The sequence below is a fragment of the Gobio gobio genome, assembly GCF_949357685.1.
Source record: "Gobio gobio genome assembly, chromosome: 15".
NCBI lineage: Eukaryota > Metazoa > Chordata > Actinopteri > Cypriniformes > Gobionidae > Gobio > Gobio gobio.
Genome location: NC_137108.1, coordinates 37,916,817 through 37,942,102, shown reverse-complemented (window position 1 = coordinate 37,942,102; position 25,286 = coordinate 37,916,817). Strand labels below are relative to the sequence as shown.

The 25,286-nt window shown below is 37.1% G+C and overlaps 1 protein-coding gene across 1 annotated transcript; it reads left to right on the top strand.

Moving 5' to 3' along the window:
- The first annotated feature begins 849 nt into the window (after window positions 1-849).
- Window positions 850-24,572, top strand: cdc42se1 (CDC42 small effector 1). Its single transcript, XM_079836173.1, has 5 exons — window positions 850-985; window positions 2,637-2,969; window positions 14,086-14,190; window positions 22,203-22,282; window positions 22,371-24,572. Exons 2-4 carry the CDS (start codon window positions 2,916-2,918, stop codon window positions 22,269-22,271), a joined length of 228 nt encoding a protein of 75 aa, XP_079692299.1. The 5' UTR covers window positions 850-985; window positions 2,637-2,915; the 3' UTR covers window positions 22,272-22,282; window positions 22,371-24,572.
- Window positions 24,573-25,286: the final 714 nt, after the last annotated feature.

Here is a 25,286-nt window from a genome sequence, read left to right as displayed (position 1 = left end):
TCCTCCAACTTGTTATTTTACTATTTAAATCTCTCTTTAGGATTGGACTGCTGAGATTGCTACGTTTTCCAATGTAAAATATTTAAAAGCACTAATTCGGTTATGTGCACGTTTGCATTGAAATAAACTGCAATAATGCATTGTCACATTATTAAAATAAATATTTTTTTGCCAATGTAATATTTAATTTCATGGAAAAACACCTCATGTTTTAAATGAATATAGGCTATTCAATATATTTTTCATTAAAAATACATGTTGTGTTGTTGTTTTTCATCAATGTAAACACTATAATGCAAAAAAAAACTGCTTAATGTGACAGCATTATATTTAATACACAATGTAATGCAAATGTGCACACTGATTTACTATCGAGGACAAAACCTGCAAAAACAATTAATAAACAATAAATCCACAAAATTCTACATAAATAAATACATAAATCCACATATCCCTGCGTAAATAAATATATACATAATTAAATATGCGTGGGGATAATTAAATGAATACGAATTATGTGGGAATACAAAAAATGTTATGGCAACATTAAAAAATGAATGAACAGTTAAAAGTAAAAAGAACTTTCAGTTTAGCATTTCCTTTAACGTTTTTATTTATCCCCCAAGATTCGTTTTATCTAAAGACTAGATAGAGATTTAAATGCAGTAAAGTACAAGTTTGAGGAAATGTATCTAAATAAACCTCTCACTTTTCATAAGATAATCAACAAATCCGATAGATTAAAGAAAGGCATGCTTTATGTATGTCTATATTGGATGTTTATGCTACATACGTCGGATATATTGCGTATATCAGTAGCCCATTGGTGGCGCTGATGGTCTCTGGTTTGAAGTATTTCCTCATATTAATGGGGGAAACTTCAACCACACCTCAGTGATCTGGGAAACACAGAGTCATTTCCACCCTCAGCTCTCCACACAAGAGGCACTTCACTACAGCCGTTCACCGGGACTCTCTTTTACATGTAAGGAAGCCTATTTCTTTATATTTTTATTCGTGTGAGGAAAAGTAACTTTTTTGCCAAGACTCCGTTGAACTTTATTAATTCATTTGAGCCGCTAACATGGCCCGGTATCCAGTGCCAAAGTTTCAGTTAGCAGTTTGAATAAGAACAGCGCTGAGTAATAAACACGAGAAAGACAAGCGATGGACGCTGATAGTTTAGTTAACTTTAGTCGGATTACTCTCTGACAACTTAACCATCGAGGTGCTGCGAGTTAAAACTAGTCGAACATTTCTGAACTTTTAGACACTGCGTTATTATTTTCCTTAACTTCCTCCGGGCTGTTTGTTTTTTCTGCTTGCGGCTGAGTGGTTTGTTTCTTTGTAACGTTTGTAAACCGTGCTTCCTCGTTTACTAAGCTCATTCTGGGTGTGAGTTATTAACTGTCAGTTTAACAGGTTGGTTACTCATTATTACACCTAATTCCCGTGTATTTCTCTTCGTTGTAACGGTTTTGCACAATAACGTGTACTCAGTGCCCAAGAAAGCGGTTGTGTGTCTTTAAAAAAAAGTTAACTGCCTTCCTAGACAGCATAAAGAGCCCTATGACTACTGTCATAGACAGCACAGCTCAAAATTTACAACGCTTGGTTTGGACTAATATTGGTTGTTTTACTAATTAATCCATTTATCTATTATAAATCGGTACTACCATGTTGGTTCTCAACATGCACCATAATACCATGCTATTCTTTGAAATTAATTGGTGTACCATGTATGAATATGTTAATCATTCAGTAGGCCTACAATTGTACATATCGAAGTACCATGGTATTACCTTATGATACGTGTGGAAATGTCATATTACTGCATGATGGGCGTTACTGCCATATTACTTTATTTTCTTCTATAAAAATTGTAGTACCATTTCTATTTTTTAAAGTTATTTGGGGTACTACTACCATATACACTGCTCAGCCCCAAAACAATTTTTACCTCTTGATGGAAATAAATGTTGTGATGTTATTTCCATCAAGAGGTGCATCGATTTCTCAATTTTAAAGATCTTTTCAATGAATTTAAGGTCTGGACTCAATTCAATGAATTTAAGGTCTGGACTCAATTCAATGAATTTAAGGTCTGGACTCAATTCAATGAATTTAAGGTCTGGACTCAATTCACGTGTGAAAATGATTCTTCAATCGTTCATAGTTTGAGCCTGATGAATCTTGACATTGTCATCCTGGAAGATGGCCATGATGTGTCTTTCTACATGATTGTTTAAGAAATGAAAATCTCTGTCAAACATATAATTTTCATATAACTATTATGCTAGAAACATAATAATCATAGACTCTTAAACATTTAAATCCAAACAGCGACTTTTTTTGGCTGGGAAGTGTTAATAAATGCCACAGTAAATGAATATGGTAATCGTTCAGTGCCATTTTATATATCGAAGTACTATGCTACTGTTATATTAAGATAATATTAAGATTACAAAAACGTAGTAGGCCTATGTCTGTCTTTAATTTTTAAAGTCAAGATTCGATTTATTTGCTTCATTCATAGTCTGTCTTCTTTTTATGTGGTGTGTTAAATATATGGTGTGCTTGTATGATTGATTAATGTCTACTTCATTGAAATCGTTTTTCTTTCTTTTATTAAACAGATTCGTTTTGCAACATCACTGCCTCGCATAAACCCCACAGTCCTACAGAATCAACTGGAAATCAGGGGTCCAGAATAACTGAGGGAATTAAGGGTGTCTTATATCTACTTTAAGCACAGACATCAACAAGGATTCTGTCGGTGATCAGGTCAGAGGTTTTTGGACGAGCCACGGCTTATATCGCTGAGTGTTGAGGATTAGATTCTCTCTCTATCTCGTCTCTAAACGGCCTGCAGGGTGGCGAGAGAGAGGGGGGAACCCAACCGGTGCGTGCCGGAGATGAGTGCATTCTGGCATAAGATCGGCTGCTGCGTGGTAGCCAAACCTCCTCCGGTAAGTGCCTCATTTGGAGAGATTTATAGTTTTATTACCCAAACCATTGTGATACAGTAAAACTTAGTTTTCGAGAATCTGCATGAATCACAGGTATTGATACCAGGCTCCTCTTGAGATCAACATCTGGACTAATTTCGTCAATTTGGCATTCCCTGTGGCTCATGCGAGTTTTGTGTTCGCTAATCACGCGAAGAATGACTCACGCTGGTCTAGGACAGAAAAGAAACCTTTCAGCTGATGTGAATGTGACCCAGATAGTCTCAGGAGTTTGTCAGGAGTGCAAATGTGTTTTAGAGAGTGAAGCCAGACGTGAAACTCAGATGGACAAAGAATGCTCTGTCGTTGGACGTGTGAATGTGTAGAGGTAGCGTCATGGATCCAAACGGCTTTGCATGTGAAGGAAGTCTGATAAATGTGCCCATACATAGATATTTATTATTATGATCAAGAGTTTGGGGTCAGTAAGATTTAAAAAAAAAAAAATATATATATATATATATGTTTACAAATAAAATGTCTTGATAATGTTCGTTTGACTTTAAATGGAATAACTATTGAAAGAGTGTCAGAATTTAAGTTTTTAGGAGTACTCATTGATGAAAAATTTAAATGGAAGTCACACATAGCTTATGTAAGAAGTAAAACTTGTAAAGACATTGTGGTTTTGAGCAAAGTAAAGTTTATGTTAAATTATGAGGCAATGAGAATCCTATATTGTTCTTTTATTTTGCCACATTTTATGTATTGTTTAGAGGTATGGGGAAACTCTTATTTCACTAATTGAATGCCTTTGTTTATTTTGCAAAAAAGGGTTATAAGAATAATTAATGGAGTTGTTGAACATACTACAGGACTGTTTCTGAGGTCATGACTACTTAAATTGAAGGATTTGGTTTCTTTACAAACTATATTAGTTGTATATAAAGCAAAACACAGCATGTTACCGCATGGATTGCAAACCCTTTTTACTTTAAAGTTAGTGAGACAAGTAGAAGAAATAATGATTTTAAACAACCTTTTGCTGGAAATACCCTCAAACAAATGTGTGTTTCAGTTTCTGGTGTGAAAAGATGGAATTATCTAGAAAATGAATTAAAATGTTGTTCAAATATTCTTCAATTTAAATATCAGTATAAACAGAAGATATTTAATCTGTACAAAGATGAATGTAAAAATTGTTAAAATTTATAACAACGATGGTTTCGTCATTGTTTATGTTTTGGAAAGTTGTCATTATCGCATTATTGTTGTTTTTTTGTTTGTTTATTTTTGTTTAAATGTGTGTGTGTGTGTGTATATATATATATATATATATATATATATATATTTTTTTTTTTTTTTCTTATGTTGGTGAGGCCATCTAATTTGTGACTTTCTTAATATAAGATTGGGGTAGGAGTTTATAAGATTTTTTTTCTTCATCCTACTCCTGTTCTTCTTGTCATGGAATGTATTTTTGTTTCAGGATTGTTGTAGCACTTCATGTTGCATTACCATGAAAAGAGAATACATAAATACATAAATAAATATATTTAGCAAAGATGTTTTAAATTGATCAAAAGTGACAGTAAAGACATTAACAACTGTTAGTTTCTATTTTAAATAAATGCGGAACTTTCTGTTCATTACAAAATTCTGGGGGAAATAAATGTATCACGGGTTTCCACAAAAATATTAAGCAACACAACGGCGTTCAAAATGTATTAAAGGGGTGGTAAAACACATTGTTTTGAAGGCTTGATTGTGTTTGTGGGGTGCACTGTAACATGTGTTAATGCTTCGTTTTTAAAAAAAAATAATTATTTTTCATATATTTGACATTTATTCTACACTGCTCTGTCCCTCCTTGTAAAACGGTCTGATGCTTTCCGGGTTGTATGAAGCCAGTCCCTCAAAAATACGCAATGGGCTCAGATTGGTTAGCTGGCCCAGTGTGTTGTGATTCGCTAACCGCAGTGTATGTTTGTCGGAAACGTCACGCCCCTTACCTTACCGGTAGACTTTGCTTTGGTCTGTATTAGAAACGATGGCGTCAATAAAACCACACCAATCTGAGCCCGAATCAGACCCAGAACATTTTAGTGAAGATGATCGAGCAGAACCTGTTCAGTCCTAATGAGTAAAGACTGCGGATCTATAGTGATCGCTACTGAATGGCACTGTTACTTTTGTATTTTTAGAACGATTATAGCCAAATATCTGTCGCAAGAACTATTAACCCAAAACACTAAACTCTGGCTTTACTATAGTAGCCAAATCACACACAGAACCATGTTTAGCATGCCTGTAGATACATAATACATAAAAGCTCTAATCAAAGAATCATTTACACTAATGCCAAGTTCGCTGTTGAGATTTTAACGTTAGTGTTTGTAACGTTAGGTGTTCGTCGGATAACGTTAAGTATGAATAAGCATTTAACAGACTGGTTTGCAGAACAGCGTTGTCATCTGTTTACTTCCTTGCTACAACCTATTACAGGAAAACACATCGATGAAAAATAAATCAGACTTACAGGTTGTGGCCCGTAAACAGCTTCTGTTTGTAAATCCAGCTTTCAGGTCAAGCAGTTGTGCATATCCTGCATTGAACTCGCGAACATTGTGAAAGTTTTCCTCCGTGAAATGTGCTGCGGGAGGGAGCCCCGCGCGCGTCGTGCATTCACACACTGGCAGTGTTTGTCTTATGCAGCTGACGTTGTGCAAATCCGGTGTTGAACTCGCGAACATTGTGAAAGTTTCCCTCCGTGAGATGTGCTGCGGGAGCCCCGCACGTGCCTGTTCCCTTCTGTCTCATACACACGTGCATATAACATGTTGTATGTTAAACGCTCTGCAACACACCCCTGTCCCTATGAAGGCTGAACAAAGCAAGTACCCCAGACCTGCAATCCGGATGAAAATAACAGCGTTTCCTCGGCATCGCGGCAACAACACTCCAGCCTAACTATACCACAACAGCGCCGCGATACAAAATGGCCTCACCCCCCCCTATTTAATATTCTCGGAGGAGAGGTTTATGTAAATATTGAGCCTGGTGATGTCACCAACCCTGGAGGAATGTGTGTAGTCGCCTACTGGCCGTTTGCTGTAGTTCTTAGAAACTGATTTCTTTAAAAGCAAATATCTCCCTTTGCTTTAAACTTTGAACGTTGTAACTTTGCAGATGTTGTTTATGCTCAAGCAGCAACATTACACGTTAGCTTAAGTTAGAATAGTGAAATCGTGGTTTACCACCCCTTTAAGAAATGTTTCTTGAGCAGCAAATCAGCATATCAGAATGATTTCTGAAGGATCATGTGACACTGTGGTAATGATGCTAAATATTCAGCTTTGCATCACAGGAATACATTACATTTTAAAATGTATTACAGTACAAAACGGCTCTTTTATATATTAATAACTGTAGTAATATTTCACAACATTGATTTTTTTTTAAAACACTTTTTCTGGTTGATTAAATAAATGCTGTGAGCGTAAAATACGTCTTTAAAAACATTTAACAAAATCTTACTGACCCCAAAATCTTGAACGGTAGTGAATGATGCATTTAATGTATTTTTGTAAAATTTTTCATGGGCGCTTCTTTTCAAGTTCACCCAAAAATTAAACTTGTTGTCATTTACTCACCCTAATGTCAGAGTCATTCTAAACCCGTATGACTTTCTTCAGTAGAACACAAAATAAGTTCACCCAAAAATTAAACTTGTTGTCATTTACTCACCCTAATGTCAGAGTCATTCTAAACCCGTATGACTTTCTTCAGTAGAACACAAAATAAGTTCACCCAAAAATTAAACTTGTTGTCATTTACTCACCCTAATGTCAGAGTCATTCTAAACCCGTATGACTTTCTTCAGTAGAACACAAAATAAGTTTAACAATGTTGATGCTTTTATTTTTCATACAGTGAATTTATGGTGACTAGGCCTGTCACGATAACTACTTTTTGTTTTGCGATATATCGTCCCAGAAACAATTGCGATAAACGATATTCTTGTTATTTTAAGACTATTTTATGCCACTGAATATATAATCCTAATATAACAGCATAATAATGCAAGTACACCTAAACACTGTCAAATGACAACCTTTTAATTCTTTAGATCATGGAAATTAAGGTTAAAAAATATATTATCCTAAATAAAAAATAAAAATAATAAATAGTAAATAAACATTTTCCCTTGTGAAATGGCTTTAAAGGGTTAGTTCACCCAAAAATGAAAATTCTGTCATTAATTACTCACCCTCATGTCGTTCGACACCCGTAAGACCTCCGTTCATATTCGGAACACAAATTAAGATATTTTTGTTGAAAGCTGATGGCTGAGAAAGGCTTCAGACAGGCCTCCATTGGCATTCAGTACATTCACACTCACAAGACCCATAAAAGGCGCTAAAAACGTCGTTACAAAGTCCATCTCACTACAGTGGCTCTACAATAATTTTACGAAGCGACGACTAGTTTTTGTGCACAAAAAAAATCTAAATAACGACTTTATTCCACAAGTTCTTATCTTCCGTTTTGGCCTCTGCCGTGAACTCATGAAGCATCACGACGCATGCGCGAGAATATGACGTAGCGCCGGCGTTCGGGAATCCATGAAATGCACACTTTAGTCCCATTTTGAGCACTACGCCGAGACCTAAAGCACGATCAATGTAGAATTCAACAGCTTAGATACGGCGCGTCTTCCTCTGCTTGTAAACAAATCTCCTCTTCGCTTCTGGGTCATGTGTCCGAACGCCGGATCTGCGAAATATTCTCGTGCATGCGTCGCTGTCTTTCGTGAGTTCACGTCCGAGGCCTACACGGAAGACAAGAACTTGTGGAATAAAGTCGTTATTTTGATTTTTTTTTTCGCAAAAAAACTATTGTCGTCGCTTCGTAAAATTATTCTAGAGCCACTGTAGTGAGATGGACTTTGTAACAATGTTTTTAGTGCCTTTTATGGGTCTTGTTAGTGTGAATGTACTGAATGCCAATGTAGGCCTATCTGAGGTGTTTCTCAGCCATCAGCTTTCAACAAAAATATCTTCATTTGTGTTCCGAAGATGAATGGAGGTCTTACGGGTGTCGAACGACATGAGGGTGAGTAATTAATGACATAATTTTCATTTTTGGTTGAACTAACCCTTTAACACTCGTCATTCTGCATTGACATTAATATGTGCACCGGAACAGGGGATTGCGGCTTTGAAATCGAGTCCATTTGGGCTTATTCTTCCAAACTGTCAGTAGTTGTCAGGAAAACACTATAACGCCTCAAATGGCGTCTTTTTTTACCTGTCGATAACCGCTCTGTGTATGAAGGAACTGCCCGAGAACCACTTTCGCCTCCGTCACGGAAAACATACAAGATGACAGCACAATCGAGTAAAATGTTGGTGACATTCATTATCATGTAAACATAATGGGCGATATATTGCATCACAAAAAATTATTGAGGTCATGTTGTGCGATATATTGATTATTGCGACAGGCCTAATGGTGACTACCATCTGTCAGATTCCAAAATGAACAAAAAGCACCATAAAATTATTGCATGACTTGCATACTATATTCCAAGTCTTAAAGCCATATATAGTTTGATATAATTTACTCTTCTCTAAAATGTTATTTTCCACTTGAGCTCTCAAATCTCATTCGTTCTTGTGCATATTCAAGATGCGTTGTACCAGACCAAACGTTATTGGTTCTTGCACGTCTTGATCATTATGCAGCAAGTTTGAAAAGCAGTTTTATGTGAATAATGACTAAAGCATCAATCTGTTCCTCACACAAAATAATCATATGGCTTTAAAAGACTTAAAAAAATAGAGCATGCAGATCCAGTATGGTATACAGTATGGATCTCTTTTATGGCGCTTTTATGAGCCTATTGTCTACTTTTATTTCATTGGAAAAGAGAAAGTTTGGATATTCTACTAAACTTCTTCTTTTGGTTGCATGAACAAAACAAAGTCAAGAGTTTGGGAAAAAGTGAGTAAATTATGGCAGTAATTACATTTTGGGGTGGACTATCCCTTTAGTTAAAGAAGAATCGTGTTTTTATTCCTAGAATAGCTTTGCATATTTGACAAATGATTTGGCTCCATTCAATCTTTGTTAGTGTGTTGGTTTGTTTTTTGTCTGGATTGGGGTTCTGAGCCAATGATGAGTGACCCAGGTTTACCATGGTCTCCTGTAACAATGACAGGGGGTTCTGAAGGGAAGCTGGCTCCTCCGAGCTGGGAGTGCTCATTCTTTTCCTCCCTCCTTCCTCTTTTTATTTTTAGGTTCTTGTTTGTTCTATTGTTGGGTGGGTGTGGGGGGGAGGTTGAACAGCAGTGGGCAACTATACAGACCAATGCTACTTCCCAGTGCAAGAGCAATTTTCTTAAACTGATTTGGATAAAATGATTACCTTACTCAAGTGTCTCCTTGTATCAGAGAAGGTGATAAGGTCTAAAGCGCGTGCTATGGGCCATTGGCTATACACAGATTATGAAAGTAAACCCTTTTGAAGGATGTCTGGAGTTACATGAGAGTTTTGTTACTTTAGGCTGTTTTCACACTGAATTGTCCATTCTTTCTTTCATTTTTTCTTTCTTAATAATAGTATTCTTTCTAATTAAATAATGATTAAAGGTTTAGTTCACCCAAAAATGAAAATTCTGTCATTAATTACCCTCATTTCATTCCAAACCCGTAAGACCTACGTTCATCTTCAGTACACAAAATGTATTCTTGTCGCTTCATAATATTAAGGTTAAACCGCTGGAGTCACATGTACTGTTTTAACGATGTCTTTACTACCTTTCTGGACCTTGAAAGTGGTAATTGCTGTCTATGGAGGGGTCAGAGAGCTCTCAGAATTCATCAAAAATATCTTCATTTATGTCCCGAAGATGAACTAATGTTTTATGGGTTTGGAACGACATGAGGGTGAGTAATTAATGACAATTGTCATTTTTGGGTGAACTAACCCTTTAACAGCAATACACCAATCTAATTAGCACTTAGGTATATGTTTAATAATAATAATAATAATAATAATAATAATAAACTGAGCAATTCCAAAAGGGTCCTCACACCATCGGTGCTCGGGCCCTAATAATGCATTTGTATTTGAATGATTTATTATTATAATTGTGTTATACATAAACTAAAAGTAAATATCTGTTTTATTCGAAAGTACCTCAATGTGCTCGTTAAATTTGTCACATTGACTATAATTATTTTATGACATTTTTTTTATATGTTCCTTGAGGTTCTCTTATAATTTTAATAGTTTTTTGCGCACAGACAAAAAAACAAAACACATATATATGCGGAAAAATGATTATATTCAACCCTCATTCCGACACAGTCTGAAATGATCTGTTTTTAAGGGTCTGCTCCTTTAAAGGCTTGTCAGTAAACTGCCACTGTTATGATTGGTTAATGTCATTGCATATAGGAAACAGTATCAACATCCACTACACTAGCTATTGCACATGTAAGTGTTTTGAAAGCATTATCCATAAAAAAAGTGTTGTGAGAGGTTGTGCAAGTGCATTTATTCAGCAGTCGTAAACAATATAGTCCAGATCCATGTTTGTATTTACTACGGGTCATCACTGAAAAGCTTTGATCGCAGATTTAGCATCGCAGCAAACCATGCAGGTGGCTCGTGACAGAACACAGACTGGCTAAATTACACTTTCATTTAAGCAGAATATCTCATATGGAGATCGCTCAACTCCAGCTTGCTTGTAGGTGTTTTCAGATCGCCGGCGGCAGCATGTGCGCATGATTGCCAGATTGCAAAGATTAAGTAAAACACCGGGCAGAAAATGTATCCATTTATAAACTCTTGACATCTGGCTACTGCAAACTTGAAAGCAGTAGTAGAGGCTTGTACAGCAGTCTAATATTATGTCTCCTTTTTTGACCTAAAGAAGTTTTTATTTAACTACATTTTAGTATAGCCTTTATTCATCAACGATATTGCGTGTTGATATACTCAGTTATTGTTTAATGACCTTATTGTCATCTTGTCGTCATCATCTCCTCTTAGTCATGGGGAAAAAAGCTAGCCAACAAACATTTTCGTCATAGTTTTCATTAAAGCTGCAGTCTGTAAATTTTGCCTCTTTTTCGCCAAATCTGTTTGAAATTGCAGTTATTTGCAGAATTATCATCATTACGTGCATCGGGTTTCGGCATCGGCTCCTCAGCGCAGATTAATCTAATGTTTTGAGGAGTATATGTGGCTAGTCATTCACCGCACCTGTGTGGCCACTGTACTTCGGAATCACAGATTCTACGTCTTGGAAGTAAGACCAAAATAAGAATTTTCGCCGGAAAATGTCATCTGAACAAGTAACATATCTGCCGCTTTTGTTCTGACCAACTGAGGAAAAAAACATTACAATAAATCACGCTACCAACGGTGATTGAACCTAACGATCACTTAGATCACATGTCAAGTCAAGTCACCTTTATTTATATAGCGCTTTATACAATGCCGATTGTTTCAAAGCAGCTTTACAGTGATAACAGGAAAATAATGCAACAGAATTTGATTCTGAAAATACATTAAACAGTGATGTCATCAGCTCAGTTCAATTATCATTTAGTGTCAATGCGGGCAGATCAGTAATATAGTTGACTATTTAGTGTCCCCAACTAAGCAAGTCAAAAGCCAACGGCAACAGAGGCGACTGACTCATCAAACCGTGCAAATTATTATTATTATTGTTATACTTTGTTCTCCAATTGTTAAATGTTAACAACATCAACATTGTGTGACGGTGTATTTAGTGTGTATTAGCGTTACCTGTAGATTTCAATTTCAATCTTTTTTTCAATCTGCCTTCAAAATGATACGTTTAACTATTCCAGCTGCTGTGAGAAAAGGCTATAAATGATCTGCCACCTGCAGCATCCTCACATGTGATACTACTATGAACACTGCCATGCTTGAATTTCCCGCGGAAAGACTCCATTAATATAAACCATCAATTTGTTTCTGATGCTGGGTCCTTTTGAAGTCTGTACAGAGACACAAATGAGCCATTTAAACTGGGCGTGTCAAAGCAAAGTTTCTCTTCCATTTGTCCTGTTGTCAACAGACTCAGGTGTATGGATATGTCAGAGACTGAACTCTTGCATCGAGAGCTTTGCCTTGCAGCTCAGCTCCTTCTTTACCACGACAGACCGGTACATCGACCACATTACTGCAGAAGCTGCACCGATCCGTCTGTCAATCTCCCGTTCCATCCTTCCCTCTCTCGTGAACAAGACCCCAAGATACCTGAACTCCTCCACTTGAGGCAGGAACTCTCCACCCACCTGAAGCAGGCAAGCCACCCTTTTCCGACTGAGAACCATGGCCTTGGACTTGGAGATGCTGATTCTCATCCCAGCCGCTTCACACTCGGCCGCAAACCGTCCCAGTGCACGCTGAAGGTCCTGGCTCGAGGAGGCCGACACAACAACATCATCCGCAAAAAGCAGTGACGAAATCGCGTGGTCCCCAAACCGGACACTCTCCGGCCCTTGGCTGCGCCTAGAAATTCTGTCCATAAAAATTATGAACAGAACCGGTGACAAAGGGCAGCCCTGCCGGAGTCTAACATGCACCGGGAACAAGTCTGACTTACTGCCGGCAATGCGGACCAAGCTCCTGCTCTGGTCGTACAGGGACCAAACAGCCCTAAACAGGAGGCCGCCGACCCCATACTCCCAGAGCACCCTCCACAGAATGCCACGAGGAACACAGTCGCATGCCTTCTCCAAATCCACAAAACACATGTGGACTGGTTGGGCAAACTCCCATGAACCCCCCAGCACCCTGGAAAGGGTATAGAGCTGGTCCAATGTTCCACGACCGGGACGAAAACCACACTGTTCCTCCTGAATCCGAGGTTCCACTATTTGCTTTTAAATGCGATGCTCACTTTAAATGTAGCCAAATGTCAACTATTAAGCAACTGAGTGCCAGTGGGCAGGGCATAGGATGCAATGATGTATAACTATTTGTCGATGTCTGGAGGCAGTCCTATGCAAATGTATTTGCCAGTGTGATGTCATAGATCCTGCAATGCCATTACGAGTTGTTTTTTGTAGCTATTAAATAAATGCTTTGTTTATAATGAGGAGGACCTTTTCAGCTATGGAACTTTTATTCCAGGATGTTTTCGTGTACAAAGACTTCTCATATGTCTTGACCCCCTTTACATTTAAAAAAAAAAAAAAAATACAATTATTTAATACATCAATTAAAAATTAATATTTAGACTTATTTTATTCTAAATTGTACCGCAAAGTGTTTATTACATGATTTGTCATATTGATGATTATTTAATTAGAAAAAATATTACTATTATTGAGAAAGTACTATTTATGTAATGGTAAAATAATGTTGAAGCATTATTGTTATTATTAATATGCATTGCAAATGTATAAATATGTAATCAATAGCGACTCACTTCTGTGAGTTAGGATGTTTCATATCGATTGTGAACGTTACAATAGTTTATGTGAACCATACACAGACCACCTTTTTAAACAGACTCGGCTTGCTTGTACACTTTTACATCAGACAAATGAACTGAACACTGACCTCAAATGATCTCTGATCTGTTTCAAAAACTATAGTGTAAGTTTTCAGATGAGTCTAGATGATGGTTGACAATATAAATCCAGTGCTATGCGTTGTGTTAAATGCACTTTGTTCGCTGTGGGCAGACAAGTAATGGCATGTATGCCAACACCCCTATGGCACATGATCTCATCAAATAATTATTCTGGTTGTTGATACAAGGTTTTTTTTTTATTTACTTGTATAATCTCTCACTAACGTTACTGCATAGTCGAGATCTGGGAAAGAAAGAAAGAAAAGAGAAACCGTTGAGTAAAATAACACTTGGGCATTTTTAGAAACTATCCTGTTCATCTTCAGGATGTATCCAGGAATAGATTCCATAGGGAAAAAATAGTGTAATATCACCAAGGCACTGGTATGGGCTATGTATGGTCACATGACAGGCTTTATTGAGTTCAATCACGCTTTAAGTCGTCTGCCAATTAAGTGCTTTGTATCTTTATGCTGGACTTTCTTTAATATAAGCCTTTATGTTCACAGAAGAAGAAACGGAGGAGAATTGACCGTAGCATGATCGGAGAGCCCACAAATTTCGTTCATCTGACACACATAGGCTCGGGTGAAATGGCAGATGGCATGCAGCCGGTAAGACATGTTTTATTGTGTTGGTACAGTGGGACTCGCTCATCTTAATGTTTATGACATGGCTATAATTTTACTTTTATGTCATTGTTACACATTATATGTACTTACTGTAGTAATAACAGTAAATTATGCATAATTACATGCAACTAACATTAACCCCTTAAAACTGAAGTTTACTGCCGGCGGTACCCCGCCACCCGTGAAAAAAATTCACTATTAAATTACTAAGCAACCACTGAATTGAATAACCATTTTAATCAACTCTTTTAACGAATGCTGAGTAGTCCCTCTAAAACGGAGTGTACCGCCCATGGGTGCCACCTAGCTACGAAAAAAAAACAATCTCATTTTGATCAACACAAAATAGGTGTCATTTGAAAGCTTTGAGTCTGAACTTTACAATGCATGTAGCCAATTTGAGTAGTGCTGAGTTATTTGCTGATGAATAAAAATGTTTTCATAATTTATGAAATACTTTTTTGTACTATATTCTGTAATATGTCAAAAACATCATACAGCTCAGATAGTCTTGTCATATGTCATTTTAAAGGTCTCATGGAGTAGAATATAAGCAAAATTGATTTGTTTTGACTAAACTTGAGCGAGTGTTTGTATGTGGAGCTCAGCTAGACCCATATGTAAATAATATTCGAATGCGGCATTTGTCACGTTTTTGCTTGTAATTTCATGAAACATGCTCCTGTCGTGAAACATAATCCATTGGGTCGATCACAAGATATTCCTCACAGAGTTACGACACATAAAACTCCAAAGGCGCACATTTTGAGTCCAAAATCAACATAATCCATTACGTTGTTCTCAAGATATTCCTCACAAAGGAACAAACATTTTAAAAATGTTTTCCGGGTGTAAGGGCTGAACAAAGAAAGCTGTCATGGTTTCAAATGCCGTAAATAACTTTTGATTACTTTATGCTACTTTGTTAAATTTGATCCAGATACAGCTCACATGTAGGGGAACTTCACCAAAAAAAACTATTTCCTTCCTCAGTTATTGCATGTCAAATAGGAAAGATGTGTTAATTTTTTATTTATTTTAAACGTTTAAAAAGTTTTCTATCAAACAATACCTACCTTTTGACTCTCTTTGCTATAGGTATGAGTCTTTACTTTTGTGTATGTCACAGAAAAAACAACTTTAAAAATGCCTTCAGGGCTTAAGGGGTTAAACCAAAACCTATTCCAAACCCTAACCATATAAGTATATTTTGTTAATTAATATTACTCAGTAATTAAATATATAATTACACTGTAACAAGGATGCCTTACAATTAAGTGTAACCAATTACAATGATCATATCGGGATGTCACAGGCACACATTAAAGGGTTAGTTCACCCAAAAATGAAAAAAACCAAACCCGTAAGACCTTTGTTCATCTTCGGAACACAAATTAAAATATTTTTGATGAAATCCGAGAGATTTCAAGGTCCAGAAAGGTAGAAAAGACATCGTTAAAAAAATAATCCATGTGACTCATGTGACGAACGAAGGTCTTACGGGTTTGCAACAAAATGAAGGTGAGTAATTAATGACAGAATTTTCATTTCTGGGTGAACTAACCCTTTAAAATCCAAACAGGGTTGCTGGGATTTTTGTACAAATAGTACCAAAATTTTTGAAAACCCCTGTTGTTTTTCTTTTAGCCCTCTTTCCCTTTCATTTTTGCCCTCACACCTGCTGCCAGTTGTCTGAGCATGTCATCTTTAACTGCTTGACATGGATGTTTGGCGTTCCCCAATAAAGTGGTCATCCTGTTCTGCCAAGTCTTTCCGTTTTTTTCACTTTATTATAGTAATAATAATAATATTTTTATTTTATTTTAATTATTAGTGGTAGCAGCAGCAGCAGTAGTAGTATTAATAATATATTTTTATAATTATTATCATCACTATTATTATTATCGTTATTATTAATGTCATATAAATCTAATTCACAAAGCAAATTCATGTGTGTCTGAAAAAAGTAGACATGCTGCATGTGTAAGATGTGAACCTGAAGTGGGACTCGTGTGAGATCTTAGCTTGTGTTCATTGGGCTGTTGTGTTGTCAAATAAGAAATGTGAGGAGTTACCTAATCCTGCAATTCACAGAGGGACTGAATACCTGGGCAGAATCAAGCAGACTGCAACTTGCTCAGAGGAATGTTGGCGGCTGGCCCGTTAGAGACCGAATAGAGCTCTTTAAATGAGGAAATGTTCAAGGTCTTTGCAGTGGTCAATGATCGATTTTTAAGTGCCAATCTTTAGTTTCATGTGTGGTTTGCAGAATGTACTGTTCTTAGTTGACTCAACACTTAAGAAACTAGCAGTTTATTAAAAGGCGGCTTTAATAGTTTTATCACAGCAAAGTCTGGACCTGTTAACAACACTGTGCTGATAGCTGCAACTTTCAGTGATAAGCGGTATTTGGTTGATATCAGCCTTTCACAGTCCATGTGATGCGCCGAGTGTTGAACACAGGTGATTTGACCTGCTGGGTTTTCCCTTGTGCTTCTGTTCTTTTGTGTTGTGCTGGGAAATTGTGTATAGAATGACCCAGTGAAAATGGACTTCCTCCTCGTTCTGTTGTAAGATTCAGTGTTCCAGGAGACACACATGATGTAACAATGGGTGTGACGCTGTGAAGAGCTATATGTGAAACTGGCTTGTTGTTGCATGAAGGATGTGTGTATTTTTTTATTTTTTATTTCAGCAGCTCCACCTTTAGAAGTGTGAACCTCTTTTACAGTTTATGCATCATGCAGCATTTATGGAATCCATTATGTCTAACGAACATAATGTATGACATTAACAAAAGCTTCATTTGCAAAGGCTGCACAGGGTCATATTATAATAATTTTAATAATAATGTTTTGTTGTTTGTAAGTTATTTTGCATAAAGCCAGCCTATGGGCTTCATTGGCTGCCAGCAAACAATGTCTACTTTGACAGAATCAAGCTGTAGTTGTTGCTGAGGCATAGAAGACTTTGGATTGTTTTGTCAACATTTTTCTGCACTACAAATCCACTTTGCATGCACGTCAAAAGGATAAGGACTTGCACTGTAATTGATACGGATAAACCAACGCTATCGTTACCATTCATATCACTCTGTATATAAGCACTGAGGAAGCCTCTGGAGCTGAAATTCAGATATGATAATAGGCGTTTCGTTTCTGACACTCTGTAAGCAATAGCCCTATCACAACAGATTGGACTGTCTGACCAATCAGAGCAGAGTAGGCTCTCGAAAAGGCAGGGTTTAGAGAGACTGAAATGAGGTGAGAAGAAATGTGCATGTAAACCTATTGTAGGAGACCTCCGAAACAAAATTAAGAACCTTTAAAATAGCATAATAGGGGCACTTTAATGCTAGGATCCTTTGGAAGGACTCTTTTGTTTGACACAGAAGAAACATTCTGAAAGTTACTGTATTTTCCTAGTACATCAGGCTCGTTTACCTCAAAACATCATGAGGAATCAAATGGTCTTTCATGACCACTTTAACCCTCTGGGCTTCATCAGAATGGGATGACACTTGGTGACTTTTGTCGCAATCGATATTGAACACAAAAAAATTGTGGAGATGTTTCGATATGTCAAAGGGTCGGAAAAAAGTGTCACACTTGGCTCCTTTGCGGTCAAAAATGACAGACATAGGAAATGAATGATAAATAGAGAATCTTTTGGTGGTACAAACTACAAATTCAGCCACTGTGCAGACAAAGTGCACGGCAATGAATTGGTGACACTCTCTAAAAATGTGCAAAATAGACACATCCACCCCAAGTTTTTGCAAATGTGTGAAATAAAATCAATTCAGCCACAATGCAGTAAAAAACAAACAGCAAGGAAGAGGTTACACAAGAGTACAACACAGACACACCCACTCAAACACACAACACACTATTGTGCACACACAAATGAACTGGTGTGGCTGTAACCGTATGGTAAAATTGAGCCAAAAGTCTCAAATTAGAGGTTGAAATCAGATCAGACCCAGATTGATGAAGCTGTGATAAAGCATACCTGTTCATTTTTGTTACATTTTTATTCAATTTTGATGTTGTGTAACAATGTCCTCCTCTGTGTTCAGTTTTGACTGTAGTAAAATTCATGCAAAAACTAACACTTAAAAAAAAAAAAATTATAAATCCAAATCCATAACTTAATAAAAATAAGCATTTATGTCTAAAAACACTAGAGAATTTATAAGCCACTTTATATAGAAATAAATTGGAATCTATCGGTTACACTATGGCATACGTTTTTTATTTTATTTTTTAACTCCCACCAAATGAAACTAATCTACCTTCACAAATTGGATTTTAAATGCCCTGGGACCTATCATACACCCGGCGCAATGCGACGCCAGGTGCAATTAGCTTGACACAGTTATAATTTTTATGTCCAGCGCCACGATGTTTGAATAGCAAATGCACTCGCTCCCATCTGTTCACCCATGGGCGTGCTGGTCTGAAAACGAGGTGTGTTCAGGCGCATTGTTGGCGCGTTGCTATTTTGAGGCAACTGAAAACGACTGCGCCATTGACCAACAAAAACCTGGTAAATTCAATAGCGCAGTATTTTTGTGTGTTATTTAAAGGGGTGGTTGATCAGCTTTTTTCGAAGGCTTGATTGTGTTTATGGGGTGCATTGTAACATGGGTTCATGCTTTTTTATTTTTCACATATTTTACCTTTATTCTACACCGCTGTGTCCCTTCTCGTAAAAACGGTCTGTTGAGTTCCTGGTTCTATGAAGCCCCTCCCTCAGAAATGCGCAATAGGCTCAGATTGGTTAGCTGGCCCAGTGAGTTGTGATTCGCTAACCACCTAGTGTACGTTGTCCGGAAACGTCACGCCTCTTATCATTATGGTTAGTTGCATATGCTCAGGTGTACTGTAATAAACTATGGCGTCAATATTGCCTTATCAATTTGAACCCGAATCAGACCCAGACAATATAAGTGAAGAGGATCGCAAGAACCTGCGCAAGAGCAGCTGTTACAGGATGTTTCAGAATGGTTATTTTTATTTGTATTTGTCTCATACTTTGTAGATACGCTGTTATTTTAAATGCTACTAATGTTAGCTTTTGATATACGGTTTTAGCCTCATTAAAGCTTTAGTACAGCAGAATACATGATTGCTTTGTAGCCTTTTTTCATATAATCGTTCTAACAAATGATACTACAGTTCTCGAAGGGATTATTTGATCTATAGTGATCGCTACTGACTATATAGCACCGTTAGTTTTGACTACAACGAGTGTAGCCAAATATCTGTCACCAGACCATTTCGAAGACTAATCATGGATTTATTACAGTGGCCATATCAAACACAGAACCATGTTTAGCGTGCCTGCATTTACACGGATCACCTAAACACCAACAATCGAAGTTCGCTAGTGGGATTAAAAAGAAGTTTGTAGGTGTTTGGTGGATAAATATGAATTAGCAATTAGGTAACTGGCTAGCGGAGCCAAACTGCGTTTCCCTTTGTTTACGTCCTTACTACAGCATAAAAATAACAATAGAAACTATTCATGGAAAACACATCAACAAAGAATAAAACATACTTACAAGGTTGTGGCCCATGAACTACAGCTTCTGCTTTTAAAGTGGGAACTGCTTTCCTCCGTAAAATGTGCAGCACAGAGAGCTATATTTGGATTATAATGTTCAGGAAGGTTAAGCGTTTCGATGGCATGGCAACAACACCACTAACTCTTCCTCTTCTCAACATGGCCTTTGTTGCATGTTCCCGGGGGCGGGGTTTATGTAAATTTTAGGGTTAGTGATGTCACTAACCCACGAGAAGCTCGTCCCTACCGGCCATTTCTTTGAATTAAAATATCTCCCTTTGCTTTGAACTTGGAGCGTCATAACTTTGCAGATGTGGTTTATGCTCAAACAGCAACATTACATACTAACTAATGTTTAAAAAGTGAAATCATAATCAACCATCTCTTTAAAGGCCGCTCAGATCATTAATCTTTAGTATAGAATTATAAAAGAAATGTTAGAAGACTGCTTTAATTGAGCCTATTTTTCCCCATTGAAAATAATAATAATTAAAAAAAAAAACAATACAAATGTATTAACCCTCTGGGGTTCTTCATTTATGGGTCACACTCAGGACCTTTGGGTCAAAAATGACCCGGAGGGCAGGATTAAGATTTGAGTAAAATCAATTAAATATATTTTTGTTCAATAATTTTTTTTTCTTTTCTTTTTTTTGGTGTTTTGAGATCATTTTATTATTTATAATTAATATTTATGCAATAATTATGACCCATTTTTTCCCATTGAATATATGTGTGTGTGTGTGTGTGTGTGTGTGTGTGTGTGTGTGTGTGTGTGTGTGTGTGTGTGTGTGTGTGTGTGTGTGTGTGTGTGTGTGTGTGTGTGTGTGTGTGTGTGTGTGTGTGTGTGTGTGTGTGTGTGTGTGTGTGTGTGTGTGTGTGTGTGTGTGTGTGTGTGTGTGTGTGTGTGTGTGTGTGTGTGTGTGTGTGTGTGTGTGTGTGTGTGTGTGTGTGTGTGTGTGTGTGTGTGTGTGTGTGTGTGTGTGTGTGTGTGTGTGTGTGTGTGTGTGTGTGTGTGTGTTAAAAAAATATTATAAAGCTGTATTTCATTTTAGAGTCAAGCCTGGGCCTCATGAAAGCAATTTTTTAAATGAGATCGGTGTCATCCGGTGGATACATTGAGCATTTTTATCACGCAATAGCACATTTTTACCACTATAGTGGCTCTTGCGTTTTATAGCAAAATGTCATCGGAATGGTCCGAAACTTGGTGACTTTTTTGGTACTTGGTATATGAACACCCCAAAAAATTGGGGACAGGATAAGTGTTTTTAAAAAAAAAAAAAAATCACACTCAGGACCTTCGGCTCAAAAATGACCCCCATAGGAAATGAATGGGAAATTGGCAAAAATATGAGGTTTTTTTTGTGCGTACAATCTACAAATCAGCCAGGATGCAGAAAAAAAAGGACTCAACAGTGAAGGGGTGAATCTCTAAAACATCAAGAGTACAAAACAGACAAAAAAAACTCTCACACACACACACACACACACTTATACACACAAAAACACACGCACACAAATTAACGCGTGCCATTCCAAAAGCTAATCGTGTTTTTGTGTGTGAGTTTTTTTGTCTGTTTTGCACTCTTGATGTTTTAGAGATTCACCCCTTCACTGTTGAGTCCTTTTTTTCTGCATCCTGGCTGATTTGTAGATTGTATGCACAAAAAAACTCTGTATTTTCATATTTTTGCCAATTTCCCATTCATTTCCTATGGGGGTCATTTTTGACCCGAAGGTCCAGAGTGTGACTCTTTTTTTTTTTACAACCACTTAGACATTTCAAATCCTGTCCCCAATTTTTTGGGGTGTTCATATACCAAGTACCAAAAAAGTCACCAAGTTTCGGACCATTCCGATTTTTTTACATTTTTTATTTAAAAAAATTCGGGTCAGAAATGACAGAAGAGCTCCAGAGGGTTAAATATTGCTTAGTATCATAAAAATCCCCTCAAAATTCTAAATAATAATCAAAAAATATTATTGCAAATATAAAACTTCATTTTCAAGGCTTTGGTCACTTTTGACCGCAAAGGAACCAAGTGTGACCCCTAAACAAAGAGGACCAGAGGGTTAAGGCCTGGTTTCACTGACAGGGTTTAGACTAAGCCAGGATTAGGCCTTCGAAGCTTTTATAAACGTGCCTTAGAAAAAAAACATGACTGCTGTGCATCTTGAGACAAAACAATGGCACTGACGTCAAGACATGTTAGTGCAAGTTGCTTTCAGTTGAAACAGCTCAAACATGCATTTTAGTCTGGGACTAGCTTAAACATTTTCTGTGGAACCTGGGGTAAGACTTTCAATGGAAAAATACTATACTACTAAAAGTACTAAAGTGAACTTCTGTTTGTGGGCTTTTTGTTAATAATTATGCATGTTGTCCATGCCAATAACCTGATTTGTTTCACTTCCTCTTGCAGTCTGGCCCGATACAGCAACAAATGAGATCCAAAGTGCCTCACGCTAATGGACGAAACAGCTTGTTATAGCCTTTTTACCTGTGAGTATGAACACGGACACCTTCCTCTTACTCTCCATCCTCTAACATTTTACTCAATTTTAACCATAGACCCACATCTGTTCCCCAGGTTTTTTAGTTTTTTAACTCCAAGCTCCTTAAAGTGTCCTCAGCAGAACCTGTCCAGCTAGCAGCACTGTACCAAATAGGAGGAGATGCAAAGCACATTTTGATGACTAAAACAACAACCTTCGATTGCTGCAGCTACAAACATGGACGCCACCTCTGCAGGTTATTTTATGTTTTGGATCCTCTGGAATGTTTCAGAGGAGACATTTGTTTTTAAATTTGGACCGGATCAGATGAGAAAGCCTGACAAAGAGTGTGAATGTGTGACGTGTGCATTTGAGACGATGGCTGTGCTTGCTGTGGAAGAGGAAAGGCTCTTATCGCTTTGACACAGGGGACTATTTGACTGCCTTCCCAAAGTTATAACTGGCATGTGTGTCTCTAAGTCCGTCATTGTTAAGGATGTGTGTTTGCTTTTGTTTTGTAATGGAAATATATGTGCACCTATACCATTACAGTGTCTCCAGCTGCTTGTCATTAACAGTTGCACAAATTGTTGCTGATTAGTGTGATTTTAAAAAAGCCCTCTTGGTATGTGTATAGTAGATGGATATAGTATGAAAATGTCTGATATTGCATTTAAAGGCCAATGTGACCAAATTTCCGTTCCAACCCTATATAACTTAATTTCTTTTCTGTGGAATTTTCATGCAGGACAACGTCAATGTATAGTGCATCAATATATTTCAAGTTTTCAGAAGTTATACGTTTGCTTCATGAGATGAACAGACCAAATTTATGTCATTATTCTCTGATAATGGTCACCTCAAGTGAGCTCTTAAAGGGATAGCTCACCCAAAAATGAAGATTCTGTCATCTTTTGCTCATCGTTCCAAACCTGTATGGATTTCTTTCTTCTGCTGTACACAAAAGAAGATATTTTGAAGTAACCAAACAGTTTACGGGCCCCATTGACATTGACCATAATATTTATTTTCCATAATATGGAAGTCAATGGGTTCCAGCCACCCTTATTCTTCAAAATATCTTATTTTTTTGTTTAACAGAAGAAAGAAATTCAAACAGGTCTGGAACGACGAGCTAAAGATGACAGAATCTAAACTATCCCTTTAATTCAAGAATGACCATTTCAGGAATATCGAGTCAATAATTTGGGATCATATAGCTTCAGATGACTTGAAATATAAAGTGAGTATTACATTGGTTTTGTGCACCATGTGTTTTTTTGTATTATTATTATTTTTAAAAAATGGGAACAACTAACATAGGCACTGAATTGTTGTGTTGAAAAAAATTCTCCACTGTAAAAAATAGCAGCATTTAAGTTTGGAACAATGGGAGGGTGAGTAAAAAAATGTTTTAGGTGGTTTATTCCTTTAATCCCTAAGTATTAGAAAAAGGCTGTTATCTGAGTTGAGACTTTGAATGGTGGATACATTCAGGCTTCCTGCCAATAGCGAGCCACTGCCCTTTGTCATTTAAACATCATTTAGTCTCACTTTCACACATCAGGCTCCACCCCACACAAGCTTAAACACATGCTCTCTGTTTCCAGTCCTCACACGGCACCATGATTAAATAACTCTGACACACACACACTTTGTATACTTTACTCTGTACTTTGTTTTGAATACCGCTCAGTGTAGCACAATGTTGGGCTGAAATGTTAAACAAGATGTTTTTTGCTTGTAATTGTGATGACGTATTTTGAAACGCATTGCTTTGCAAGATCCCAAACTGTAATTTACTTTTAGTGTTTGCTGTAATTTGTTAGGAAATGCCATAGGAAAAACTGTGCGTACGCTTTCAGCATGTGCATGCTGCTTTAGAAATCCGATGTTTTACTGTATTTTAGTGTGGAGCTGCCTGGGGGCGCTCAAGAAATGCAATTCATTCTTAGCAGATAGTGTAGAGAAACATGCAGATGTTTGCATCTCAGCCAAAGACCTCAACAGCTCCCTTAACTTATGCATGTTGCTTGCAGACCTTCTCACTTTATGGTTTTATTTGTGTGATTTTGAAAGCCATGATGTTTGTGCAAAGCACTCATTATGTTCTTATTGTCCTTTATACTTTTCCTTGTGTTATTCCTTTCTTTAAAAAAAAAAAATCTCTTAGTTTATTAGTCCAGCTGATTGATTGTGATCAGATGGCAGCAGTAATAGTGTTCTGTTCATATGGCATGGTGTTGATGCGTCCTTTTGTTGTGCTTTGATTTGTAACAATACAGTTGTACAAAGAGCGGTCTGTTGTTTTTTTTATTGAGACACGCATAATAATACTGTTTAAAGTGTATTTTAAAAATGTTCTTGGGATAACTTGAGAAAGGTGGATTGATTATGTTTATATTAACCAAACATTTGACCACTGTAAAACAATGTATTTTACTTTGAGCTTTGCTTTGTGTCTGCATGACTTTAATAGAAAATCCAATTCATATTTTACATTGGTGTCACTCTTGTTCATTTGCAGCTATACTCGGCTCAGATACTTTACTTTATCACAAGTTGCATCCGTTTTATTAAAGAGTTAGTTCACCCAAAAATGAAAATTCGGTCATTAATTACTCACTCTCATGTCTTTCCAGACATGCAAGACTTTCGTTCATCTTCAGAACACAGATGAAGATGTTTTTGATGAAATCCGAGAGCTCTCTGACCCCTCCATAGACAAAACTTTTAAGGTCCAGAAAGGTAGTAAAGACATTGTTAAAATCGCCCATGTGACTACAGTGGTTCAACCTTAATATTATGAAGCGACAAGAATACTTTTTGTGCGCAAAAAAACAAACACAAATGAATTATTTTTTAAAAATATTCAACAATTTCTTCTGGCCTGTGTCAGACTCTGTGTCTTTGCCTGTGTCAAAACTTATGCTGTTGACATAGTGTAAACAGTGCAGCACTTTCAGAACGGCGGCTTACCATTGGCCGATGCTGTTCACGTGAGACGACGC

Coding starts and splice junctions, on each gene's coding strand:
- cdc42se1 (XM_079836173.1), top strand. CDS start 2,916: ATGAGTGCATTCTGGCATAAGATCGGCTGCTGCGTGGTAGCCAAACCT. Junction 2,970..14,085: donor TGGTAGCCAAACCTCCTCCG/GTAAGTGCCTCA, acceptor TTATGTTCACAG/AAGAAGAAACGGAGGAGAAT. Junction 14,191..22,202: donor TGGCAGATGGCATGCAGCCG/GTAAGACATGTT, acceptor TTCCTCTTGCAG/TCTGGCCCGATACAGCAACA.